The 21,014-nt window shown below is 36.0% G+C and overlaps 4 protein-coding genes across 7 annotated transcripts; 2 read left to right on the forward strand and 2 right to left on the reverse strand.

Moving 5' to 3' along the window:
- The first annotated feature begins 2,293 nt into the window (after positions 1-2,293).
- On the forward strand, positions 2,294-5,117 carry LOC106659175 (sorting nexin-7-like). The gene is made up of 8 exons (XM_014381580.2): positions 2,294-2,374; positions 2,458-2,712; positions 2,846-3,007; positions 3,103-3,213; positions 3,296-3,460; positions 3,535-3,721; positions 3,786-4,060; positions 4,147-5,117. The coding sequence occupies exons 2-8, from the start codon at positions 2,545-2,547 to the stop codon at positions 4,492-4,494; spliced, it is 1,416 nt and encodes a 471-aa protein (XP_014237066.1). The 5' UTR covers positions 2,294-2,374; positions 2,458-2,544; the 3' UTR covers positions 4,495-5,117.
- Positions 5,068-9,609, reverse strand: LOC106659174. Its single transcript, XM_014381579.2, has 11 exons — positions 9,197-9,609; positions 8,529-8,647; positions 8,212-8,457; positions 8,011-8,129; positions 7,001-7,940; positions 6,538-6,929; positions 6,247-6,453; positions 6,055-6,164; positions 5,775-5,989; positions 5,445-5,704; positions 5,068-5,331 (listed from the first exon to the last, which is right to left on the reverse strand). The coding sequence occupies exons 1-11, from the start codon at positions 9,353-9,355 to the stop codon at positions 5,264-5,266; spliced, it is 2,835 nt and encodes a 944-aa protein (XP_014237065.1). The 5' UTR covers positions 9,356-9,609; the 3' UTR covers positions 5,068-5,263.
- An 887-nt stretch (positions 9,610-10,496) lies between these two features.
- LOC106658764 (beta-ureidopropionase-like) lies at positions 10,497-12,087 on the reverse strand. Its single transcript, XM_014380872.2, has 4 exons — positions 11,877-12,087; positions 11,544-11,794; positions 10,754-11,460; positions 10,497-10,659 (listed from the first exon to the last, which is right to left on the reverse strand). Exons 1-4 carry the CDS (start codon positions 12,002-12,004, stop codon positions 10,576-10,578), a joined length of 1,170 nt encoding a protein of 389 aa, XP_014236358.1. The 5' UTR covers positions 12,005-12,087; the 3' UTR covers positions 10,497-10,575.
- A 4,510-nt stretch (positions 12,088-16,597) lies between these two features.
- On the forward strand, positions 16,598-20,461 carry LOC106658742 (ethanolamine kinase 1). Of its 4 annotated transcripts, none has more exons than XM_023461367.1 (8): positions 16,598-16,688; positions 17,760-17,911; positions 18,193-18,327; positions 18,408-18,545; positions 18,614-18,882; positions 18,953-19,179; positions 19,251-19,473; positions 19,713-20,461. In XM_023461367.1, exons 3-8 carry the CDS (start codon positions 18,205-18,207, stop codon positions 19,795-19,797), a joined length of 1,065 nt encoding a protein of 354 aa, XP_023317135.1. In that variant the 5' UTR covers positions 16,598-16,688; positions 17,760-17,911; positions 18,193-18,204; the 3' UTR covers positions 19,798-20,461. The 4 variants fall into 4 exon arrangements, with proteins under 4 accessions (XP_023317135.1, XP_023317134.1, XP_014236321.1 ...); XM_023461366.1 differs by lacking the exon at positions 16,598-16,688 and adding an exon at positions 16,891-17,083; XM_014380835.2 differs by lacking the exon at positions 16,598-16,688 and adding an exon at positions 17,102-17,310.
- Positions 20,462-21,014: the final 553 nt, after the last annotated feature.

Below are 21,014 nucleotides of genomic sequence, written 5' to 3' on the forward strand. Positions count from 1 at the left end.
CAGCCGCTAGCTCGCACTGGCTGTCTGCTGTGCCGTTACCGCGCCGACACTCGCTGCCTTTACTCACGCACCCACAAATACTTTTGCATTTGATACTTGCGCCTGTGTACTCCGACACTTTCTTCGTGTGCGTGTAGGTGTGCGAGAGCTTGCAGTCGGTGCGAATGTATGTATATAAATGACCACGCGCAGTCGTCGTTTCCCTGGCTACGGCGCCGCGAGTCACCGTCTCTCTCTCTTCCTATCGTTCGTGTACCTATGAACTCTGCACGCGCAGCTCGAACCACGCGCAAGAGTCCCGGAGCTTTTTCACGCTGCAACGGCGCGAGCTTTGAAAAGCTTCAACGATCATGACAGGTGTACTGCTAAAAGCCACGAGATAAATTGCCTTATCGGTCATTTGATGCCTCGTGCGACTCGACTGAAATTATCTCGTGTACAGGTCGTTGGAGCTTTATTGATTTTTTGAATATCATCCCCTCGTCGAGGACGACGACTCGCTTTTCGATTGCTCACGGTTACCGCGTCAGTGACGCACGTGGCTCGAGCTGTCGTTTGCTCGAGCAGTTTTCCCTGCTTTCGTCTCCTTTTTGCTCGACTCGATTACTAATTTATACATAAACCACGATGAATCATGTCGAATCGAGACTTCTCTCTTTCTTAAAATTTTTTTACGTTTACTCTGAATATATTCTTGGACAAAACAGTTAAAATACCGTGAAAGTAATAATTTATAGAAACAAAATAAGTCGATTTCGTTTGCAATAATTAACAAAGAGTAGGACCACAGTCGATTATTTTATCAAATCACATCCCTTACTTTTGCAAGTTTTTCAAAGTATGCTCACATCGATGAAATTAACTTGGACATTTAAATACCAATATTCGATGCCTTGAATGTGAAAAGTTAAGGCAATAAAATCCATTTAACTCATTGGTCAAAGTGATTGCAAGGAACAATATTTGATGCTTCATAATTTTATTAACCTCTCTTTTGTTCTCACTCATGAAGGTTTTGAATTAAATTTGATCAGCGGTGAATAATTATAAATCCATGGTTAGCCTTAGTTATAACCTCTCCACGAACACATCGAATAAAAGTAAGCACTCGAACGAGAGATGAAAAAAAAATTGCAAAAAGTACTCACGGTGAGGAACAAAGTCGCCACTCTCCAAATCGTAGTAGGCATCTCTGATGAAGATGGAGTTCGGACTGGTGCACGAGACGTAAGCGTCGTCGGCGTCGATCAGCTCGTCGTCCTCGTAGTTGTTGTAGTCGCGATCCTCCTGCTCGCAAATGTCGGGCTCGTCGTCGTCTTGGTCTTGGGCTCGATGGCGACGATGGCGATCGTCTTGGGCGACGACGTCCCGCGCGTCCTTGTACTTATCCTCCTCATCGTCGTCCGACGATATGACGAAGTAATCGCTGAATATCTCCTCGAAGGGCGCGCAGCTGCTCATTTGGAGCGCACAGTGCTGCGATCGACAATAATAGTGCAATCCGCGCGACTCAGTAACCCTGGAGATGGCCGTTTCCCTGGGAGAAAAATAGTTTTTTTCTTTATTCTGCTCGATTATTAGAGACTACGTTCTGTGCGCGTGATGCTTCTAGCCTCTCTTTCTCTCTCTCTCTCTCTCTCTCTTCCGATGCCCGATTTTTTGGCCTACCGATTCTCAACTGTTTGTGCTCTGTAAGCTCGCCGGCGCGGCTCGTCGCGGTCTGCTACTGCTAACTGCACTGCACACGCACGCACGAAAACGGGCTCGAACGCGTCTATAAAACATCTTTTTACCTGTAGCTGCCACACGATAGTTGTAGCATTTTTCCCGACTATTATTGTTATTATTACTTTTTTTTTCTAAGAGAGGGAACCCGAGTGTCTATCGATCATCCAACGCGCGCGACTCGTGACGTTATGCACTTGTGCAGTTTTATTCATATCATATAGCCGTTATACTACAGCCTCGAGTGCGTGAAACAAAATTTATTATTCCTTTGAGACGAGCCATTCAGCAGAATTAACTCAACTTTCGCCCAAGAGCGCTAAATATTTCAACCTTCGTGCACTCGTCCAATATGCAAACGTTTCAAATGAATCGTGAGCGCGTCTTGTTGCCTTATACGCTGGACTTTTATGCTATACGCGAACGGGCTGTATAAGAATATACGTGCGCACGTTTAAATATCATCGGCTGCACTGCAGCCTGTAGGTATACCTATGTAGCGATATTCACGTGACACATGCACAATCCAGTTGAGCCGCGCTCGCGACGCGATAGATCTGTTGCTTTACACGACACAGATATAGTTGTACAACATCGCGCAGTGTAACAGCAGGTGTACTTATAGGCGTGTATACATTAGGGATTAAGTGTAAGGGGCTGTGTTTGATATACATACTTAAACGGTCGAATGAGCTGCTCGTAATACAATAGCGAGTTTCGGTCTGATTCCAGTCCATCGTCGGACTCTCGCGCGGTCTATAAAATCAATCATCTCAGGTCGCAGCAACAGTTTGCGAACTGTCAACAAACGGCCCGAACATGATGACACCCATCGATCCGGACCTCGTCGACGACCAAGTCAACGGCCAGCAGAGCATCGAGGCCGAGGTGCACTCACCCATGCTGACGCCGCCCAGCCAGGCCAAGTCCTCGGCCTCGGACGACGGATTGTCCATCAACAACAGTACCTCCGTTGAGGGCTCCGTCGTAAGTGCATCTCTGTATAACCTGTAAAGCAACAAACGACTCCGTTTTTTTGCGCAAATTCTTCCGTGCACCTCTATCCTGTCCAAACTGAATTACGCAAAATGAGTAATCGACATGATTCTTTCACGTATAGGTTGCCTCACCGTCCATCGAGAGTTTTTCCACGTTTCCCGAGCAGGAGGAGGAAATTTTCGACGCGATCGCGGATCACAGAGATCTGCAAGTTAAAGTTGACTGTCCGCAGAAACACGTTGAGACACTCGAGACCTTCATCACCTTTAGGATAACGACAAAGGTCAGTTCATTTTCCACTGGAGTTCCACTGGAGTGGAGTTAAGTACTTTTTCCAATAAACGATCACGGATTAACTCGAACACTTTTTTTAAATAGTCCACTAGATCCGACTTAAAAGATGGTGAATATGTCGTTCGCAGACGTTACAACGACTTCGCCTGGATTCGCCAAAAACTTGTTGAAACTTATCCAGCACATATCATCCCAGTAAGATTTTAAATTTTCAAAGATTTTTATTTACAAACTTTAAATTTATTATCATTTAAAAATTTTACTTTTTTCTTTTTAGCCAATGCCTGGAAAGCATACACTACTGGCACAACTAGACCGTTATTCTAAAGAATTTATTCTTGCTAGAATGAGACTGTTACATATTTTTTTAAACAGGATTGCCAGTCATCCTATACTAAGTTGTGACAAGGATGTCTGTGCTTTTCTCACAGCTCAACCTACTGTATAAAAAGTTTATTTAATGAGTTATAGAAAATTTTACTTATTTTTAAATACATATTAATTTCTTCATTTTAGGAATTTATGGTCTATAAAAAAAGTCATACAAACACCAATAAAGGTATGGATCCAAGATCTTTAACAGCTGCAGCCATGAAAAATCCTATTGCAGAATTTGAACATTTTAAGGATTACTGTATAGGTCTTAGTGACAAATTAAGCGCAGTGGATAAAATTAGTAGAAGAATAAATAAAGAAAGACATGGTAAGCATAATTTATAAATAATTTATAATTTCTTTTTTTTTTCAATAAAATTTTTTATTTTTAGAATGTTTGGCTGAGTTAAATCAATTGCATCCAATATTTACAATGTGGGCCTCTTCAGAACCAGAACTTTCAAAAACTTTAGAAGCTATTGCTAAAGCACTTCATTCTAATGCTAATGCACATAAAATATTGATAGATTCTGTATCGAATGAAGAAAAAGAATATGTAACATATGTTGAAGCTGTAAAAGATGCTCTTAATCGGAGGGATGCCATGCAAATTGAATATGAGTTATCATCAGAAGAATTAAACAAAAGAACAGTTGAAAAACAAGAAGTATGTATTTAACATATGTTTCCTGATTTTGAATTGAGGCAGAGAACAGTTATACTTACTTTAATCGATATTTAATTTTCGATTAGGTTGAAGATCCACGAAATAGTAATAATCGATGGGATGGTTCTTTCTGGAAAAGTGAGAGTAGTGGAGAAAAGCTTAGCAGATTATCATTAGCAATACCTCGAATATTGAAAGTCGTTGAAGTATTACACGATAGAATAGAATGTGCTAATGAAAATTTGCGATGCGACATTCAGCGATGGAATGCCGAAAAACAAGCTGAATTAAAAAGTATGCTCATAGCAATGGCCGACAAGCAGATCGAGCATTATGAACAAACTATGCAATCCTGGGAAGAAGCTCTGGCTACTATAAAAGAAACAAGTAATGAATCTGATACAGCTGTGAATTCACCTCGGGTGACTGCTTAAAAGTTAATATCAATTTGACCAGACAAAATTTAATGGTCAGAAGTTTCTTAATTAATTTTATTTAAACATTTACCAAATATTTTAAGTAAATGATCAATTTAGAGGCAGTACCAACTAGGTTATTTTTATATGCAAAGACGGCTACATCCGGAAACCGTACTTTTTATGTCGTTTTATTAACTTTTATTCAACTGATGAATTTTCAATCAAAATATTACTAGGTCCGATACCGATACTTTTTATTAGAAAAAAAAATGAATTTACAAAGAATGCATTTTGCTGTGATATTAATAATACCAGATAGATAACTATATTTTGCAAATGTACATAATTATTTCATTGAATGACTTTTATTTTTTTGGAGTATTAAATTTTACTCTTGTGCAAGTTTCATTTTGGGACCAAAACTATTTTCAATATCTATTGAGACTTTGAATTTCCAATTGAAATCAATTTGACTTGAAATGGGTGAATTGAAAGTGGTACTTGCCGGATGCTCAAATCTTTAATCAGATAAATTATATAAGGTAAAATTATGTAGGAAATGCAATGTCAAAGAAAAGAATTTAAGTCTCCACCAACAAGTTTTTATATCCAATATAGTCACATCAGATCCAACAGATCATTATTGATTGTATTAAATGTACAAAGAAATACGCTTTACAAAAATTTACAAAAAATATTTAACTTAAGAAGAATAATTATATTTTATTCATTTTTTCAATTCATTAATTTATTGTAATCCTATTGCAAACACTTCACTCAGCAATTAGGCAAACGGCGTTATATAAAATTCTATAAGATTATCAAAGTCCCTCAAGCTTGTAATGGATTCATCTGCAAATAATCATGTTAATTGTCACTACGAATTATATATTTTTAAGTATTGTATAAATGAAAAATGTTATATTGAAAAAATATCTATTAATCAAAATAAAAGCTTGACGAACCTGCTAAAGTTAATTCGTTGCTTAAAAATCGAACACAGCGTGCATAAGGCTGCTGAATATTTCGTCGCATTTGTGGCACAATAAGTTTCGTTGGATTCCAAGGTACAGGAGACGAACCAATTGTTTGCGATAATTTTTCAGATCGCATAACATCAGCTTTGACTTCTTTCATTTTTAAAAGATCTGTTATTCTATATTCATTTGAGTCAATATTCCAAGTGAATTTGCATCCAGCAATATATTGTTTCCGATCTTCTAAACTATAAAGAGATCGATTTTTCGCTAAAGCTCTAAATTTTAAAGTAGATGAACAATTGAGCTTGATCTTACCATTGTCCAGGACTAAACTGTTCGCTAGTTTGTACTTTCATTATGAGTAAAAGAATAATATCTCCACTGAGCGCGCAAATATCGATAATTTCTATATCATAATCACTGCAATGCCAATATTTTTTCTTGAACAATTTACACTGCCAGTCAGCGATGTGGTGTGAAAAAGTTTCAATGTCAAAACTCATTTGGTGAATTGAGACACATGGCACATTCTAAAAAATGATTCATGAAATGTGAAAATTTTGAAAACTTTTTACTGTTTTGTTTTCGTACTGACCAATTTTTCTGCTTTTGCGTTGCTAATCATTCCCATTTGAACATAATCTGCTCCATGTACCTGCATAGGAAGCACACATTGGTAGCTTGCGTATCCGCCCGTTTCTTCATCTGTGAATTTTCAAAAAAATATTCATTAAAATATATTCATAGTAAACAACAGTTTAAATTTTTATGATAGTTAGATAGATACCTTCAACATCAGTAATTACGGAAGCTCTTTCATCATCCAAGTCGATATAAGAACGCTTAAAGTGTGACGTACATTTTATCGAAGGATATTGCAAAGTAGCTTTAGGAACTAATGGTGAAACACTATTGGAGATTGGTTTACTTGTTCTATCACGATAAGAATTAGGCAGTTGATTCTGATTAATAGGTCTTAGAACGTTCTTTTCGGCTAAAAAATAATCAAATTAAATTTTAATGCGTTTATAATTTTGATATTTATACTGTAGTAAGAACTATATAAATATAAGCTTACAAGTTTCGAAAACTGCTATATCATTAAGTACATCTTGAGGACCTATAAAATCATCGGATTCACTGTGTTCGGAGTCCATACGAGGTCTTCTACTATTAGGCGATGCAGTCGGGGACTTTTGATATATGGCACAGCCAATATGTTTCGTTTGATCGCGTACATGTTTAAAAGGAACTATATTTTCAGCATCATCAGTTTCATCGCAAAACTCGTATTTTTTATCGGCCAATCGACGTTTCCTAAACGAACTTAATTTTTCGCAAGCTTCTTGTGTTTCGTCTGTAAATTCGTAAGCTTTTTCTGCATCTGAAATTAATTTATGACTGACTCGTGTTCGTAGTTGCGATTGGGACGATGGTGAAACGATATTTCTTTTTCGACAAATTGTATGCCTGAAATATAATTAGTTTAAAATTCAAGTTTTTCAAAGAAAATACAAATATTATAAAATATTAAAAAGTACCTTATTGACCTAGTGATTGGCGGGGACATGAGACGAGGTGACGAGGGAGCACTGACCCCTCTAGAATGTAAAGGAGAATTTTTGGGGCATGAGCTAATCTGTGAAGCACCAGGCTGTGGTGACTTTCTAAGACTAGATTCTGAATTGCGAGTTTTTAAAATGTCAGATGATGGTGTAAATGTATTGATCGACCATGATTGTCCATGAGATTTCAAATCTGGTGGAAGTCTTTGAGGTATTGATCGAGGGGAGCAAGGAGGATGTTTGACCAATGTTATGACCTCACTACTTATACTTAGTTCTTGTGACATATCTTCACAAAAGTCTTGTAATATTTTATCTCTGACTGAAATGGCTTGTGGTTCAGTCTGAATACTTGAAATACTAGATTTATCACAAACACACTGTAAACTATTTAAACACAAGCACCCTTTATCACTAGAATTACTACTACACTTATTATTATCACAGGTACAATCACCTTGATTGCTGCTAAAAGTACTTGTTTGATCACATTCTATTTTGTTATTCATTTTACAATCATCATTGTCCTCACACTCAATTATACTAGTGCATTGACATTTTTGAGTTGTATCTAATACATTTTCTAATGATGCATTTTTTCCTTCTGTACTATTATCTGACTCATTTTTTGACTCTTCTGCTTCGTTTACACTTATTAAATCCAACTGTTCCATGTCAGCTAATAAATTATCATGCTTTTCAATTGATACTTGACTTTTTATTTTCATATTCTCTAAGTCTACTCTCAGAACATGTAAAAAATTTCCTGTATTAACTACAATGTGATTGGCATAGTTCAAACATACAACAGCACGAAATTTTGGATAAGGTGAGATCACTTCATACGTTGTGTGAACTGTAAGTCCATGCTGAAGACAATTACAACGTACACAAGAGTCCCAATTGGCTGCTAAATCTGGAAGTAAAGAAGTTATTTCAATGTTATATAAAGAATGAACATTATCTTTACAATATTGTATACAAACCATCTTCTTCGTAAGATGAAGCTATGCTTTGACAATCTCTACAATTTTCTAGTGATGGTACTGTTGTTATGGTTACAAATGCTTTATCAGTTGGTTGTGATTGTGTTTGAAAACTAGAGCTATAGCATTTATCATTATATATTATTAGATATTAAATGGTACAAAATACAAAAATACATAAAATATTAAAAGTTACTATACCAAAGGCCGTGTATGACTAATTTGTTTCTTTCTGTTGGCCATTGAGCAATTACTATGACCAATTCTTTGTAAATGCTATAATTACCAAACAACGTTACTTCAGCAACTTTACGTGAAGCTCTATTTGGAGTGAATGCCCACCAATGTAAGAAATACTTTAATAAACTGCCAGGTACAGCAACGTCTATATTATAGGTGTAAGTCAATAAAAATCGTCCGCACTGTGTGAGCCCCATAATAACATGTCTAAAAAATTGTAAAAATATTTGAGAAATGAACATGCATGCATAAAATTTTCTTTAATAATAAAATTTTACCCAGCTTGGAGAGCGGATTTGGGTATAACTTGTAATAATGGTAAACGACGCCATGAAGGTATCTCAGTAAACAGTCTTTCTTCAGTGGCATAATTGTGTTGAGTTAAGGAACCCCTTATCTAATAAAACAAATAAAAATAAAAATAAACTTAAAATAACTCTTAATTTAATTTACTATTGATAGACTTATAAATTCAATGGTTTTTTCAAAGTGTTTTCAAAAGTGGTACTTTTTTTTTGTTAAAAACAACATTAAAAATGACAGTTTGATAGAAAGCAATTTCTAACTGTCATATAATTCATGACAGTAATTATGCACAGTATTACATACTTAACTAGTGTTCCACAAAGGGAAAATCGATTTTACTGTCCAATTGAATCAATGATTTATTTATGCAGAAATGAAAAATAAAAGCAGCCTTGCAAAAGCTTGTTTGAAATTAGACAGTGAGATTAAAACAAGGCAAAAAATTTCATAAAAATAAACAGTAACATTAGAAAACGCCTCCTATGCATTCGATTGCTCGAGCCTCAGAAAAACGTATCTCAAGATCGAAATTTCTTTGTGGCCAGTAAGCACGAGTCCTTGGCAATAAGTCCTCGAAAGGACGAGTCGAGGCTCGCTAGGGGCCACGTGAGACGATTAAAAATGTGCAAGAACAATTCACCTCTCTGGTAAAGAGCTTGTGAAGGATGTTTCTGCCTTTGTTATTGTTGCTTCTCTGCGTGCCGACAGTGTACTCCGTTGACTTGCACGAGGAGTCGTCGGATAAACAATCGTTGAGCGTATCCGAGGAGGCAGTGTCGGATGACGATGCGTCGGCCATTTTTAAATAACCCCCACGGACAGCGCACAGCAGTGCGAGAGCTGCTGATATCGGAGTCAGGCAGTCAGCAGCAGCAGCAGCAGCAGCAGTTTGTGTATATGCCAAACGATATGTTTACACGAGAAGTGTCCGTAGCAGCAGTGAGCGAGCATGAATCGGCGCTGAGTTGCGCCCGGAATTTCTCTGCCCGTTACAATGCTAATACGCTGACATGTTATGGAGTAGTGCAGCGAGCGAGCCTGCGCCTGCCGCGCTCCTCGAGACTAGTCTCCCTCAGGCCCGTGCAGCAGCGAGCTGCCGCGGCTGCTAAAACTGCTGCCGATGGCGAGTAGGTATATGAAATAACGTAGCAGTCGCCTTGGACAGCTCGGCCGACTACCTACCACCTACCGCTCCGAATCTTTTTCCAGCACTACTGCTGCTGCTATTGCTGCTACTGCATGCATGTGCATTGCAACGCGCGCCAAGACGCAGCTGCAAACGCGAAAACTTCGAGACGAGCCCGAGGCTAGGTTGTTACAATTGCCGAGAATTAATTCAAACTTATCCTCAGTTTTTCACGGACTTGCATAAATCACTCAGACTTTACTATAAAAAAAGATAATCTGTTTACTGTTATGGCAGTGACTAAAATTAATTACAATTTGTTGGAGGAAATTGTCACTTTGAGGTAAAACTAACTTTTTTCAAGCTAATGCACTTGTTGTTGATTGTATTCTGGTTTGAAATACGTTAGGTCGATGATCGGTCATGCCGCAGCGTCTTTCTAATATGAGAATCGTAAGAGCATTGGTTTTTTGGCGTTCGATAACTTCTGATTGGTTGAATTTTTGAAATAATATTTCACTTGGCGCATTGTTGCAAAAAATTTCGAGCGAGCTTCTATTTCTTCCGCGTTCAATCATTTTTTTAATGCAGTTGAATCGCGTGAAATTTTATCGTACTTTGATAAGGTAATTTTCATGATGAAATATTTCATAACTTTAATTTCTTGTTCGCAATTTGCGAGCGATTTCAATTTTTCATTTCGTTTTGAAATTGAAAATAATGTTAAACAAAAAGTAAGGCATCGATTTAATCGGGCAAATAATAAGGACAAAGAGCTATTTTTGAATGAAATTTTTATTTGATAAAGTATAAGCGTTGAAAAGCGTTTGCTTGATTTTTGTCTATTTTACAATGCGAGAGCAAAATTGATTTCCAACGAAGAGCGATGCAGTTTATTGTTTGATGATTTGGGGCTCGAAGTCGGGCTGCACAACCTTGGCTAATTTTTCGGCGTACATGTCCAATCTGGAGGTCATCTGGAAGAAGAGAGAAAAAAAATAAACGAATGAAAAGATGCGCGTGAAAAAAGAGTCCAGAGTCCAACGCGTTTGGGGGGGAGAGGATAATTACCCTGAAACCCCAGAAGTCCTTGATCTGCCTGCAGAGATTGAGATCGATCTCGGCGATCAAGACGCCGTCCTCGGAGCGGCTGAGGCCGGGGGTGCGGGTGCCGTCCGGGGCGGCGATGTAGCTCGAGCCGTAGAAGTGGCCGAAGTCGTGGTGGGCCGGCTGGCCGTTGCCCGAGGTGAAGGCGTTGGGGAAGACCTCGGTGCCGACCCGATTGATGGCGCAGGTGTAGTAGCTGTTGGCGATGGCGGCGTTGCGCGCCTCGATGCCCCACATCGGCTCCGACAGGGTCTTGGTGGTCGCCGACGGATTGAACACGATCTCGGCGCCGTTCAGGGCGAACATGAGCCAGTTGAGCGGATGGTGGCGGCCGTAGCACGTGTTGATGGCGATCTTGCCGAAGGGCGTGTCGAAGACGGCGTGGCCCAGATTGCCCTCCATGTAGTAGGTCGACTCGTTGAAGTCGTTCTTCCTGGGGATGTGGTTCTTTCTGTGCTTGCCGATGACGCGGCCGTCGGTGCCGATCACCACGGCCGTGTTCCAGAGGGTGTCGCCGTTGGTCTGGTCGCGCTCGAGGATCGGCGAGACGATCACCATGTTGTGCTTGCGGGCCAGGCCGGACATGAGCTCGGTCGTCGGGCCGGTGATCGCGTCCTCGGCGAACTCGCACCACGGGTACTTTTCGCGGGTGCAGAAGGCGAACGGCATGGCTGAAATTGCAATCCCCTCTCATTTTATCACCAGCTCGCCCTCGATCGACTTTTTTTTTTCTTGTTCATTGTGCAATACTCACGCCAACCCTCCTGGAGGCAGATAATGTTGGCGCCGCAACTGGCCGCGTGCTCGACGTACTTGGCGAGCTTCTTGTGGATGGCCTCCCTCTGGTCGCGAATCGGGTCGGTCGTCGGCAGGACGATGGTATTCTGGACGATGGCCACCCGGACGATGCGGGGCGGCCGCAGCTGCTCGACGATCGCGCCGCCCATTTTGTAGCCCTTGATCTCGCAGTTCACGCCTTTTTCGAATTTCGGCAGGTCTAGGGGTCTGTATCAAAGAGCAGATTTTTTTTTTCTTTAGACAAATGTTCAAAGGGACGAGTTGGAAAAAATCCGTCGGAAACACCTACTCGACTTCTCGTCCATAGAGGATCCTCTTGACCTCCTTCAGAATTGGCTCGGGCAGGTTGTCCTCGAGCATCTGCTCGAGAGTCAAATGCTCCAAACCGGTGGTCTTAGCGTCGCCGAAGATCTCCATCTTATTCTCTTACCTTTCGAAAGAAAAGCAAAGACCGAAAAAATGAAAAAGCTACTGTAGCTCGAGTTCGTTCCCAAGAGCCGAACGGACGAGAAGTGAGGAATACCGGCGAGGAAGCTTCAATTTATACGCATATTAAACAGATGATGTGAAAAGATTCTTTGCTACGATTGGCCAAAGATAATGAAATCAATCAACGGACTCTCTCATCTCTGTTATTTAGAAATTGTATTATTGCTCGTATGCAAAATAAAATATCGAATCGCACGCGCCGCTGCCACTCTGCGCTGCAGGTCAATACGACATTGCCCTAACGCTGAGTCGCCTATCTCGCGTGCATTATGAGCTTATTATAAATTTATTATTATTTATATGGCTCTTTGTACATGTGTATAAATTTCGATAAGAGGCTCATTCGATTGGCTGCAGCTGCTACTGCTTCGCGACGACTCTTCCTGCTGTAATCTTTTTTATTGTATTGATCAGTTGACGTGTCATTTTTAGGGCTGTGTGAGTATCCGATTTTTCGAGTCGAGTCGGGAAATCGAGTTTTTTCGAATACTCGATTTTTTTTCGAGTACTCAAGTTTTTTCGCGTATTTAAATTTTAAGTAAATAAATGGTGAATCAACAGTCTCTAGACCCCTATCTTTGTGTGTATATGAGCAATTTCGGAATTTAGTTTCGAATTTTTTGTTTAAAAACGGAACAATTTGTTTTCCTGGACGCATACTATGAACATTGGGTATTGTTCTTGAAGGTCCTAGGAAGCTAAAAAAATGTAAGAACACAAAATTTAAAGATGGGTAATTTTTTTCTGGCTACTTTTGTGTTTTAGGGCCCGAAAAGTCACGTTTTTGATACGACAATTCACTCAATTTCTAAAAGGCTAAAAAAGTATCAAAACTCATTCAAAGCTTCCTAGGACCTTCAAGAACAATACCCAATGTTCATAGTATGCGTCCAAGGAAAAAAATTGTTCCGTTTTTAATCAAAAAATTCGAAACTAAATTCGAGAATTGCTCATATGCTTATAAGTGTGATATTCGCAGTGGCTAGAATTGAAAGAAGAAAATAATTAAATAGTACCACACCTCATCACACTTATAAGCATGTACACACAAAGAGAAGGGTCTAGTAACTGTTGATTCATCATTTATTTACTTAAAACTTAAATATATTGCGAGTATTCGAAAAAACTCGAGTACTCAAAAAATCGAGTACTTCACTGGAGTACTCGACGAGTCGAGTTTTTTCGAGTACTCGCACAGCCCTAGTCATTTTATACTGTTATAATGCATTATATTTACACGCCTACCTCGTTATACGCGGGGGTTACGTTCCGGAAAAGTTCCGCGTGTAGCGAAATCCACGTATAACGAGGCAAAAAGCGAATCTTTAATAATCTGTTTCTTATAGTTCGAATAGTCGACTCATTGATCTCGAAGCGCCTAGCAATAGCAACAATACACTCCCATTCTCTGATTAAATTTAGAATTTCCAATTTTTCAGCCAAATTGATCATAACTTTTCTTTTTTTTTTGTTGGAGTTTTAGAAAATCTCGGAGTATTTGGAGCCATTGTCAACTTTTTCAAAAGGTTATAAAAAAAATGTTGGATCGTCTTTAACCGCGTATAACGTGAATTTATCCACGTATAACGAGACATCGTCGCATTTGGCAATCCGCGTATAAGGGTAAACCTCGTATACAGAATCCGCGTATAAGGAGGTATGCCTGTACATACAGTGTATTGCCATTTAATTAATGATGATAGAAAATAAGATATTTCTTTTCTAGTTTTGGATACTTATTTGAGTTACAATATTTTTCATCCCTTCGCATTTCATTCACAACTGAAATGTTACGCCGAATAAGCTAAAATATTCTTCATTCACTGTTTTCTATTTCAAACAAAATACAACAGCAGATATTTTCCAAAACAATAAGAAACTGAAATCATATCTTTTTCGGATAAATTTAATATTTTTTGGATGTCACAGTTATAAGGAATCAACAATTATTTCTCAAGAATGTTTAAAATGTGTGGTATACAAAATATTTTTCACTGTTGAAGATGATTTTTTAAAAATAACTTATTTTCGTGACTCGTGTCCTTATGTGCGTTAGACATTATTTAATAAAATAATATTTCTGCTTGGTTTGTTTGCAAACTTTAAATTATAAATTAGTAAGCATTTTTTTATGAATAAAGAAATCAATATTTTCTCTACGATAAATAAGAAACTGTTACAGGATAAACATTCGCTTACGCATTTTCACGCAACTGACTTTTAAACACGACTTATTGAAGTATTTTAAGATAACACCAGATTAAATATGCAGACGTTATAAATAAACCCAATCGGAGCACAAAAAAGAGCCAAGTTTGACTCGCATGCATATGTAAATGTGTATAGTGATTAAATTACTGCAGATTCGGGATTTCGTAAAGACAATATGAAAATATTGAGCAATAACTGGAGCGTGAAATTTTTGATTACAAACATTCGGTAAAGTTCAAAAAATTTTACATCAAACTTACAAAAACGAACATGCATGAAATTGAAAATTAAATATTGTAAAAATTTTCATTTCTTATTTAATTCCAAATTTTTCAATAATGACAACCTATTCTAAGATCATGTAATTATACAGCAAGTTAAATGTAAATTAAAAAATTTATTAAAATAATCAATGAAACTTTTTTATCTATTATCCTGAGACATATACTTAATATTTAATTAATCGATCGATGAGATAATTTGAAGTTTATATAACAATCTTTAAAAATGCATAATTGCAAAGATCTAAGTAGCCAATCTGTTTGCAAGATAAAAAACGTAAATTGCGAGATAATATCAAAGAAAAAATCGTGCGATATAAATTGACAGATTCATCATCATTTGAAGTCATCTGTGTCTGTTTGAATTTCAAATGAGTGAAATTTAATTTTTACAATGTTGTACAGTTTTTTTCTCGAAACTAATAAATGCCAAGCCTTTAAACATTAAGATATAAAAACTTTTTTATTTTTAAGACAGTATTAACAAAATAAATAAAAACACCTTGTAAAAAATATTTGATTAACGTTTGATTATATACACGAATATTTCACGCAAAATTCGCAGTCAGGTTTGGAAATTTGAAGAAAATAAAGTTAACTTCGATGAATTTGTACTGTAGAAAATCGATTAATTGTCTTTTATATTTTACTTGGTTTAAGTTTCTTTGGTTATAGTAATTTTGGCAGTTTCAGATTTGGTTTTCAATACGATATTTATTAATTTACACAAATACATATTAGGAAACAAATGTCGGCTAATAACTTTTCACTATTTGATCGATATCTGAAAAATTAATGTTTCTAAAGTCTAGACTAGCAAGTAAACAATGAACCATTTAATCGATATAGGTTGTTCTTGCATCTTTATTAATAATAATTTGAGACAAATTTTAGTATTTTATGACAAAGACGTTGTCCATTTTTTGAAGTGCCATTGAAAAGTTCTTTTAATAAAATTACGATTAGATATCACTCATTGAGATATAGAGGTCACTTTCATGATATGCATAATTCATTTCATAATTTTTGAGAGTAATATTCAGTGACATCTCGCGCACGATGGTGGACAAAAAAATCGCATGTTTTACTAACATCTGTTCTAAAATAAAAATTTAAATACTATCGCATTTGAAAAATATCTTGAAAGAGCGATTAATATTCCTAAAGGAAGTTTTAGGTTTCCGAGAAAGTAATTGATTTCTGGCATCTTAAACAAAACACATTTTTATAAATTATTCGTATAAGCGTTATTTTAGTTTTAGCATAAGCTGACAAGACAAGTATAAGTTTTCCTACAAAAACTTTATAAATTGTATTTTTTAACTCTGTATAGATAAAATGTACGTGAAAAATATTTTCAATCGTTACGCCTGAAATTATGCAATTACTCTCGTGTTTTAAAGCTGAGTTCCGAAGCTTAAATTTAAACAGAACGGAGAGTTTTAAAATGCCAAAAACGCATTCAGCAATAATTCTTATAACGCGATGAAAATATTTTAATTAAATTATTTGTTTTGTATTCTATTTTGATTCATGTTATAGCCATGATTGATCCTGTCATGGGTTTCATTCTTCAGTTGTTTTTTTAGGCCTCTTTATTATACTTTTCGTTAAAAATCAAAACCATACTCCGAAAATAAAAGGGTTATAATGGATATTTATCGTATTATAGTCGGTATAAAAGTTTCAGAATCAATCATCTATTTCTAATTCATAAATACGCCTTTGTTCGAAGATGCAGTGAAGTTTCAATCGCTCTTACAACGATTTTTCATGGATTATCAAGTCGAGACGACGCCTCTCAGCGAAGCTTGAAATATTTACATTCGTAGTTTTATTGAAAAAATGAAATTATGCGTTGGAGATTGATCTGTTGGAGAAAAATCACAACATCCGCAGAGACTGATAAATTTAATGTAGCTGGAGTATCTTCTATTTTCGCTTTGAGTTCGGAAAATAGTTTGGTATCGACCGACTGGAGCCGTGATATCGAAAACGTCGAGAAAATGAAATCCATCGAGTTATAAAATCAAGTGGCAAAAAAAAAAGCAAGAAAACTGTTACGCAAGATCTTGCGAATAATTCATGAGCCGTGAAACTCGGAGCAAAAATACGTGTAGGTAAGTTACGATTCTTTGCTGTACGCGTAAATTTCATAAATATCCTACTGATCGACGTAAAATTTTTGAACGACGCACGATATCCGCATGAATTTTTATCATTTCGGGCGTGCCAACGTGAGAATCGTAAGTAAGTCGTATCGGTGACTGGTACATCGTTGGGTTGGCTCGTAAGTCCCCGCGAGCGTCGGTGGGCGCAGCTGCTGCACACAGACAAGACACAAGTGCCAGCCGTGTACGCGAGCGAATTCTGCAAAGTGCGACATTAATGACAACAAAGTGCAGACGACGCCTCGAATATGTAGCTTTATTCGCCCGCGAGCCGCGAGGTTATGTTTTTGCGCACATCCCGACGTGCGAAATGTGCCATTGAGTCGTGTGCTCTCCTCTCGCATGTATAAAGCACAAAGTCGTAATTCGCGTTTGCTGCGGACCGAGTCTCGCGAAGTGGGGGATAAACGTGGCTCTCCGATTCTTGAATCGATCCGCACATGCGAATGTTCTGCTGACTGCTGTCGCGAACCGTAGTGATGATAATGTGACTTATTATTCATCAGGTACACACTCATACCTTGTGTTTATACTGGCGGAAAAACAGCATGTTTTACCGATGTGGTATTTGGTATGCGTTTTACATCTCTACTTTTGTTCGCTGGTTTTTTCATTTATAATTCTTGCTTCAACTTTTGATCGATTGCATTTAGATATCGAATATTGAATCTCGTCTTCAAACTAGTAAATTTTAGTTTTCAATGATAATTCATTGAAATGAATAAGACTTTATGCCTATACAACTTTTCTTCAGTGAAAGTAATTTTTGTCCAATTGCGTGATATCATATTTGGTCGAAAATGATACCACAAATGTTTTTTTAATTGATTCTTAAAATCTATGTGTTGACATTTCAAATTAATTCATCATATATGATTTTAATTTTATAAATTAATCGAAGTAAATGTTATAATTATTTATTTGCATTTAAAAAACCTTTCCACTTGATTAAAACAATTTTTTCAACTTGTATGCATCTGAATTCTTGAGTAAAAAGTTATGTTTTTCATTTTAAAACAGGTAACGTGGGTAATTTTTAGAACCAACTGTGATGGAAATAATGCTGTCAGCAAACAATAAGTCATACATTATTATCAGGCAGCAAAAACAGATACTCTCAACTGAAAGATAAAGTGTACATTCAGTTTTACTACAACTTCTGTAGAATAAAGGTAACTTTGAAGTCAGTTCTATTATATAATTTATTTAGTACAAAATTTTATTTAAATAATTTCAAATTGCATTCGAAACTTAATATTGTAAAACAGAATCATTTTCAAATTTTCATTTGGAACTCTACATCAAATGTTAAAAATCAATATTGACTCTAAAGTGTAAACATTATTTATTTAATGTCTGTCTATTTCATGCATTTTAAATAATTTATCAATATATAATTTAAATTCACTGTTTATTTATTTTTTTTATCTTACATAAAAACTTCTGATTCTAGGATTTTTGAAAAATGGAGCATGCAAAAGAACCTCATTTTGATATAACTATTGATGAAAAGGACCTAATTTCGGGTGCTAAAAAAATCGTGAAGAATTTGAGACCTTCATGGCAAGATGATAAGCTATCTCACAAGGTAATATTTTTTATCTTTAAAATTTTTTTTGAAAAACCTAAAATTTGACACAACATAACATAATGATTTTTTTGATTCAGATGTTTACTAATGGAATATCAAATAAATTAATTGGAATTTGGCATGAGAATGATTATAATAAAATGGTGCTAGTCAGAATATATGGCCATAAGACAGATCTTCTTATTGATAGAAAAGAAGAAATAAAAAATATAAGGGTATACTTATTTTATAATCATAATTATAAAAATCTTGAATATATGTTTAATATACATTTTTATTTCAGATGCTGCACAAAGCTGGATTCACACATTCCATTTATGCTACTTTTAATAATGGAATAGCTTATGAATTCATTGAAGGTAATACTTTAACAGTCGATACTATAAGAGATTTAGATATTTGTAAATTGGTAGCTGTGAGGTTGGCAGAAATGCATTTACTGAAACCAAAAAAGTGTAAATTAGGTGAAGATAAATCTATAATTTGGGAAAAAACAGAAAAATTTATGTCTATTATGCCTAAAAATTTTGCTGATCCTACAAAACAAAAGAAGTATGTTATTTTTAATAAATTTTCTATAAAATTACAATGCAAAAAAGTACAGGTATGATGTTTCTTTCAGATTTGAAAAATTGATAAAACCACATTCTATTCTGATGCAGGAGTACCAAACTTTAAAGGATGGACTTTCTCAATTGAATTCACCTGTAGTATTTTGTCACAATGATTTATTACTAACAAATATATTACACAATGAAAAAGAAAATAAAGTGACATTTATTGATTTTGAATATGCTGCTTACAATTTTCAAGCTTTTGATATAGCTAATCATTTTGCTGAATTTGCTGGTAATATTTAATTTACAATCAACACATTTAAATTTTTTGAAAAAAATATTTCATGATATTTGAAAAAACAGGTGTAGATGAACCAAATTATTCTTTGTATCCTGATGAAGAATTACAGAAAATTTGGTTGAGATTTTACTTGGAAAGGTTTAGAAGCAATACTCATATACCAGAAGAAGATGTGGCTATTCTTTATGAACAAGTTAATAATTTTGTGTTGTTAACACATTTTTTTTGGGGTTGTTGGGCACTTATTCAAAGTCAATATTCTCTCATTGATTTTGACTTTTTAGAGTGAGTCACGATTTATTACTTGTTAAAATAGTAGTAGTAATTAGCATTTTTTAATAGTTGTGTTGATAATTTAATTTTTATTCATTTAATGTATTCTCTGTTGGAGAAAGATTAGTATAACTGAGCGCTAAAAAACCTTAAGATATAAATTAAATTTCTAAATGTAAAAATAAAACAAATCGTAATAGTGATAACGTATTTTATGACAATAAATAAGCATATTTTAATATATTTTTTAGGTATGCTGCGCTCCGATTCAACGAGTATTTTCGAATGAAGTATCTCAACCTTGAAAGTGAAGGAGGAATAATTAGGAACATTTGAGAAGTTGATACTCTAAAGATCCAGCAAATTTTATGCAATACGTCAGTAAATTGTAAACTTGTTTTTATGTGCAATATGTGCGCGGGCGTGCGACGTTACGAAAGAAATCGCTATTTTTTTATTGGTGTCTTTGTAAATAAATACGAAAGCGATGCTACCGATACTTTTATCTATTTTTAGTGACTACGTAACGTTTATAAGATCCTAGACGGTACTCAAATTGATATTTAAAAGTTATATTACCATATTGATAAATCACAACTGGAGCTGTGAATCCCATATTTTGAAAAGATGATGAAGTCTTATTTTTCTAAGACTATATTTATATTATTATATATTTTTTTTACTAATTGAGATTAATTTTATTGTTTCTTTTTTTTTTTGTTTAAAAACACACTTAATGAAACTAATGATATTAAATAACGAATTTATCAAAACGTAGAATGTTGATAACCTTTTGAATTATTAAATCAAATTGTAATGAAAATGTGATATAGTGAGCGGTAAGAGAGCACATTTTGCATCTAGTTCAATCTATTTTCTCAATTTTAAACCAGTTACTTAATTTATGTCGACTAGATGTTGATTTACGTACTTCAATTCGAGATCTCGCTATTGTGACCTTGAAATTACAATAAAAAATGTTGACCATTTAAATAGTTAATTATGTATTTTTCTTCAAGTCAAAACCATACGCAAGATCATAGCATTTCAAACATCCATTTGTCTTGAAATATACTCCATTAGCTTACGTTTCTATTTACATCACGATGATTAATGTAGTTAGTTAATTTTCTCTTTTTATTATGATAACGGAGTTGAAGAAAAAAACGAATGAAAATTTGACTAGGATAAAAATTGTCTTAAATTTGTTTAAAAAGAGATGAGTTTTTTTTCACATACTGAGCTTGGCGCACGCAGCCTTGATGTTCGCTGCCGAGGCAGTGCCCAGACGCGCACCGGTAAGAGGTAAAAGCTTGTTTCGCGCGCTGCTCCCATCGAAGTGCCGTACATATATTTTCCTTACATTGTAATGCTGTAATCACGGAGAAGCTTGATTAGAACGTTATGCTCTCGGCCGTCTGGTCTCACGCTTTGCTTCTCTCCCGCATGGGCGCATGCAAATTACGCCTCCAACGACGGCAACACACGAGCGTATATTCACGTGTTTTTGTCATCGAAAATAAATGCTCGGGTATTAGATCCGTTCTCGGTGT

This window comes from Trichogramma pretiosum, unplaced genomic scaffold (genome assembly GCF_000599845.2).
Source record: "Trichogramma pretiosum strain Unisexual culture from Peru unplaced genomic scaffold, Tpre_2.0 scaffold2, whole genome shotgun sequence".
Taxonomy (NCBI): domain Eukaryota; kingdom Metazoa; phylum Arthropoda; class Insecta; order Hymenoptera; family Trichogrammatidae; genus Trichogramma; species Trichogramma pretiosum.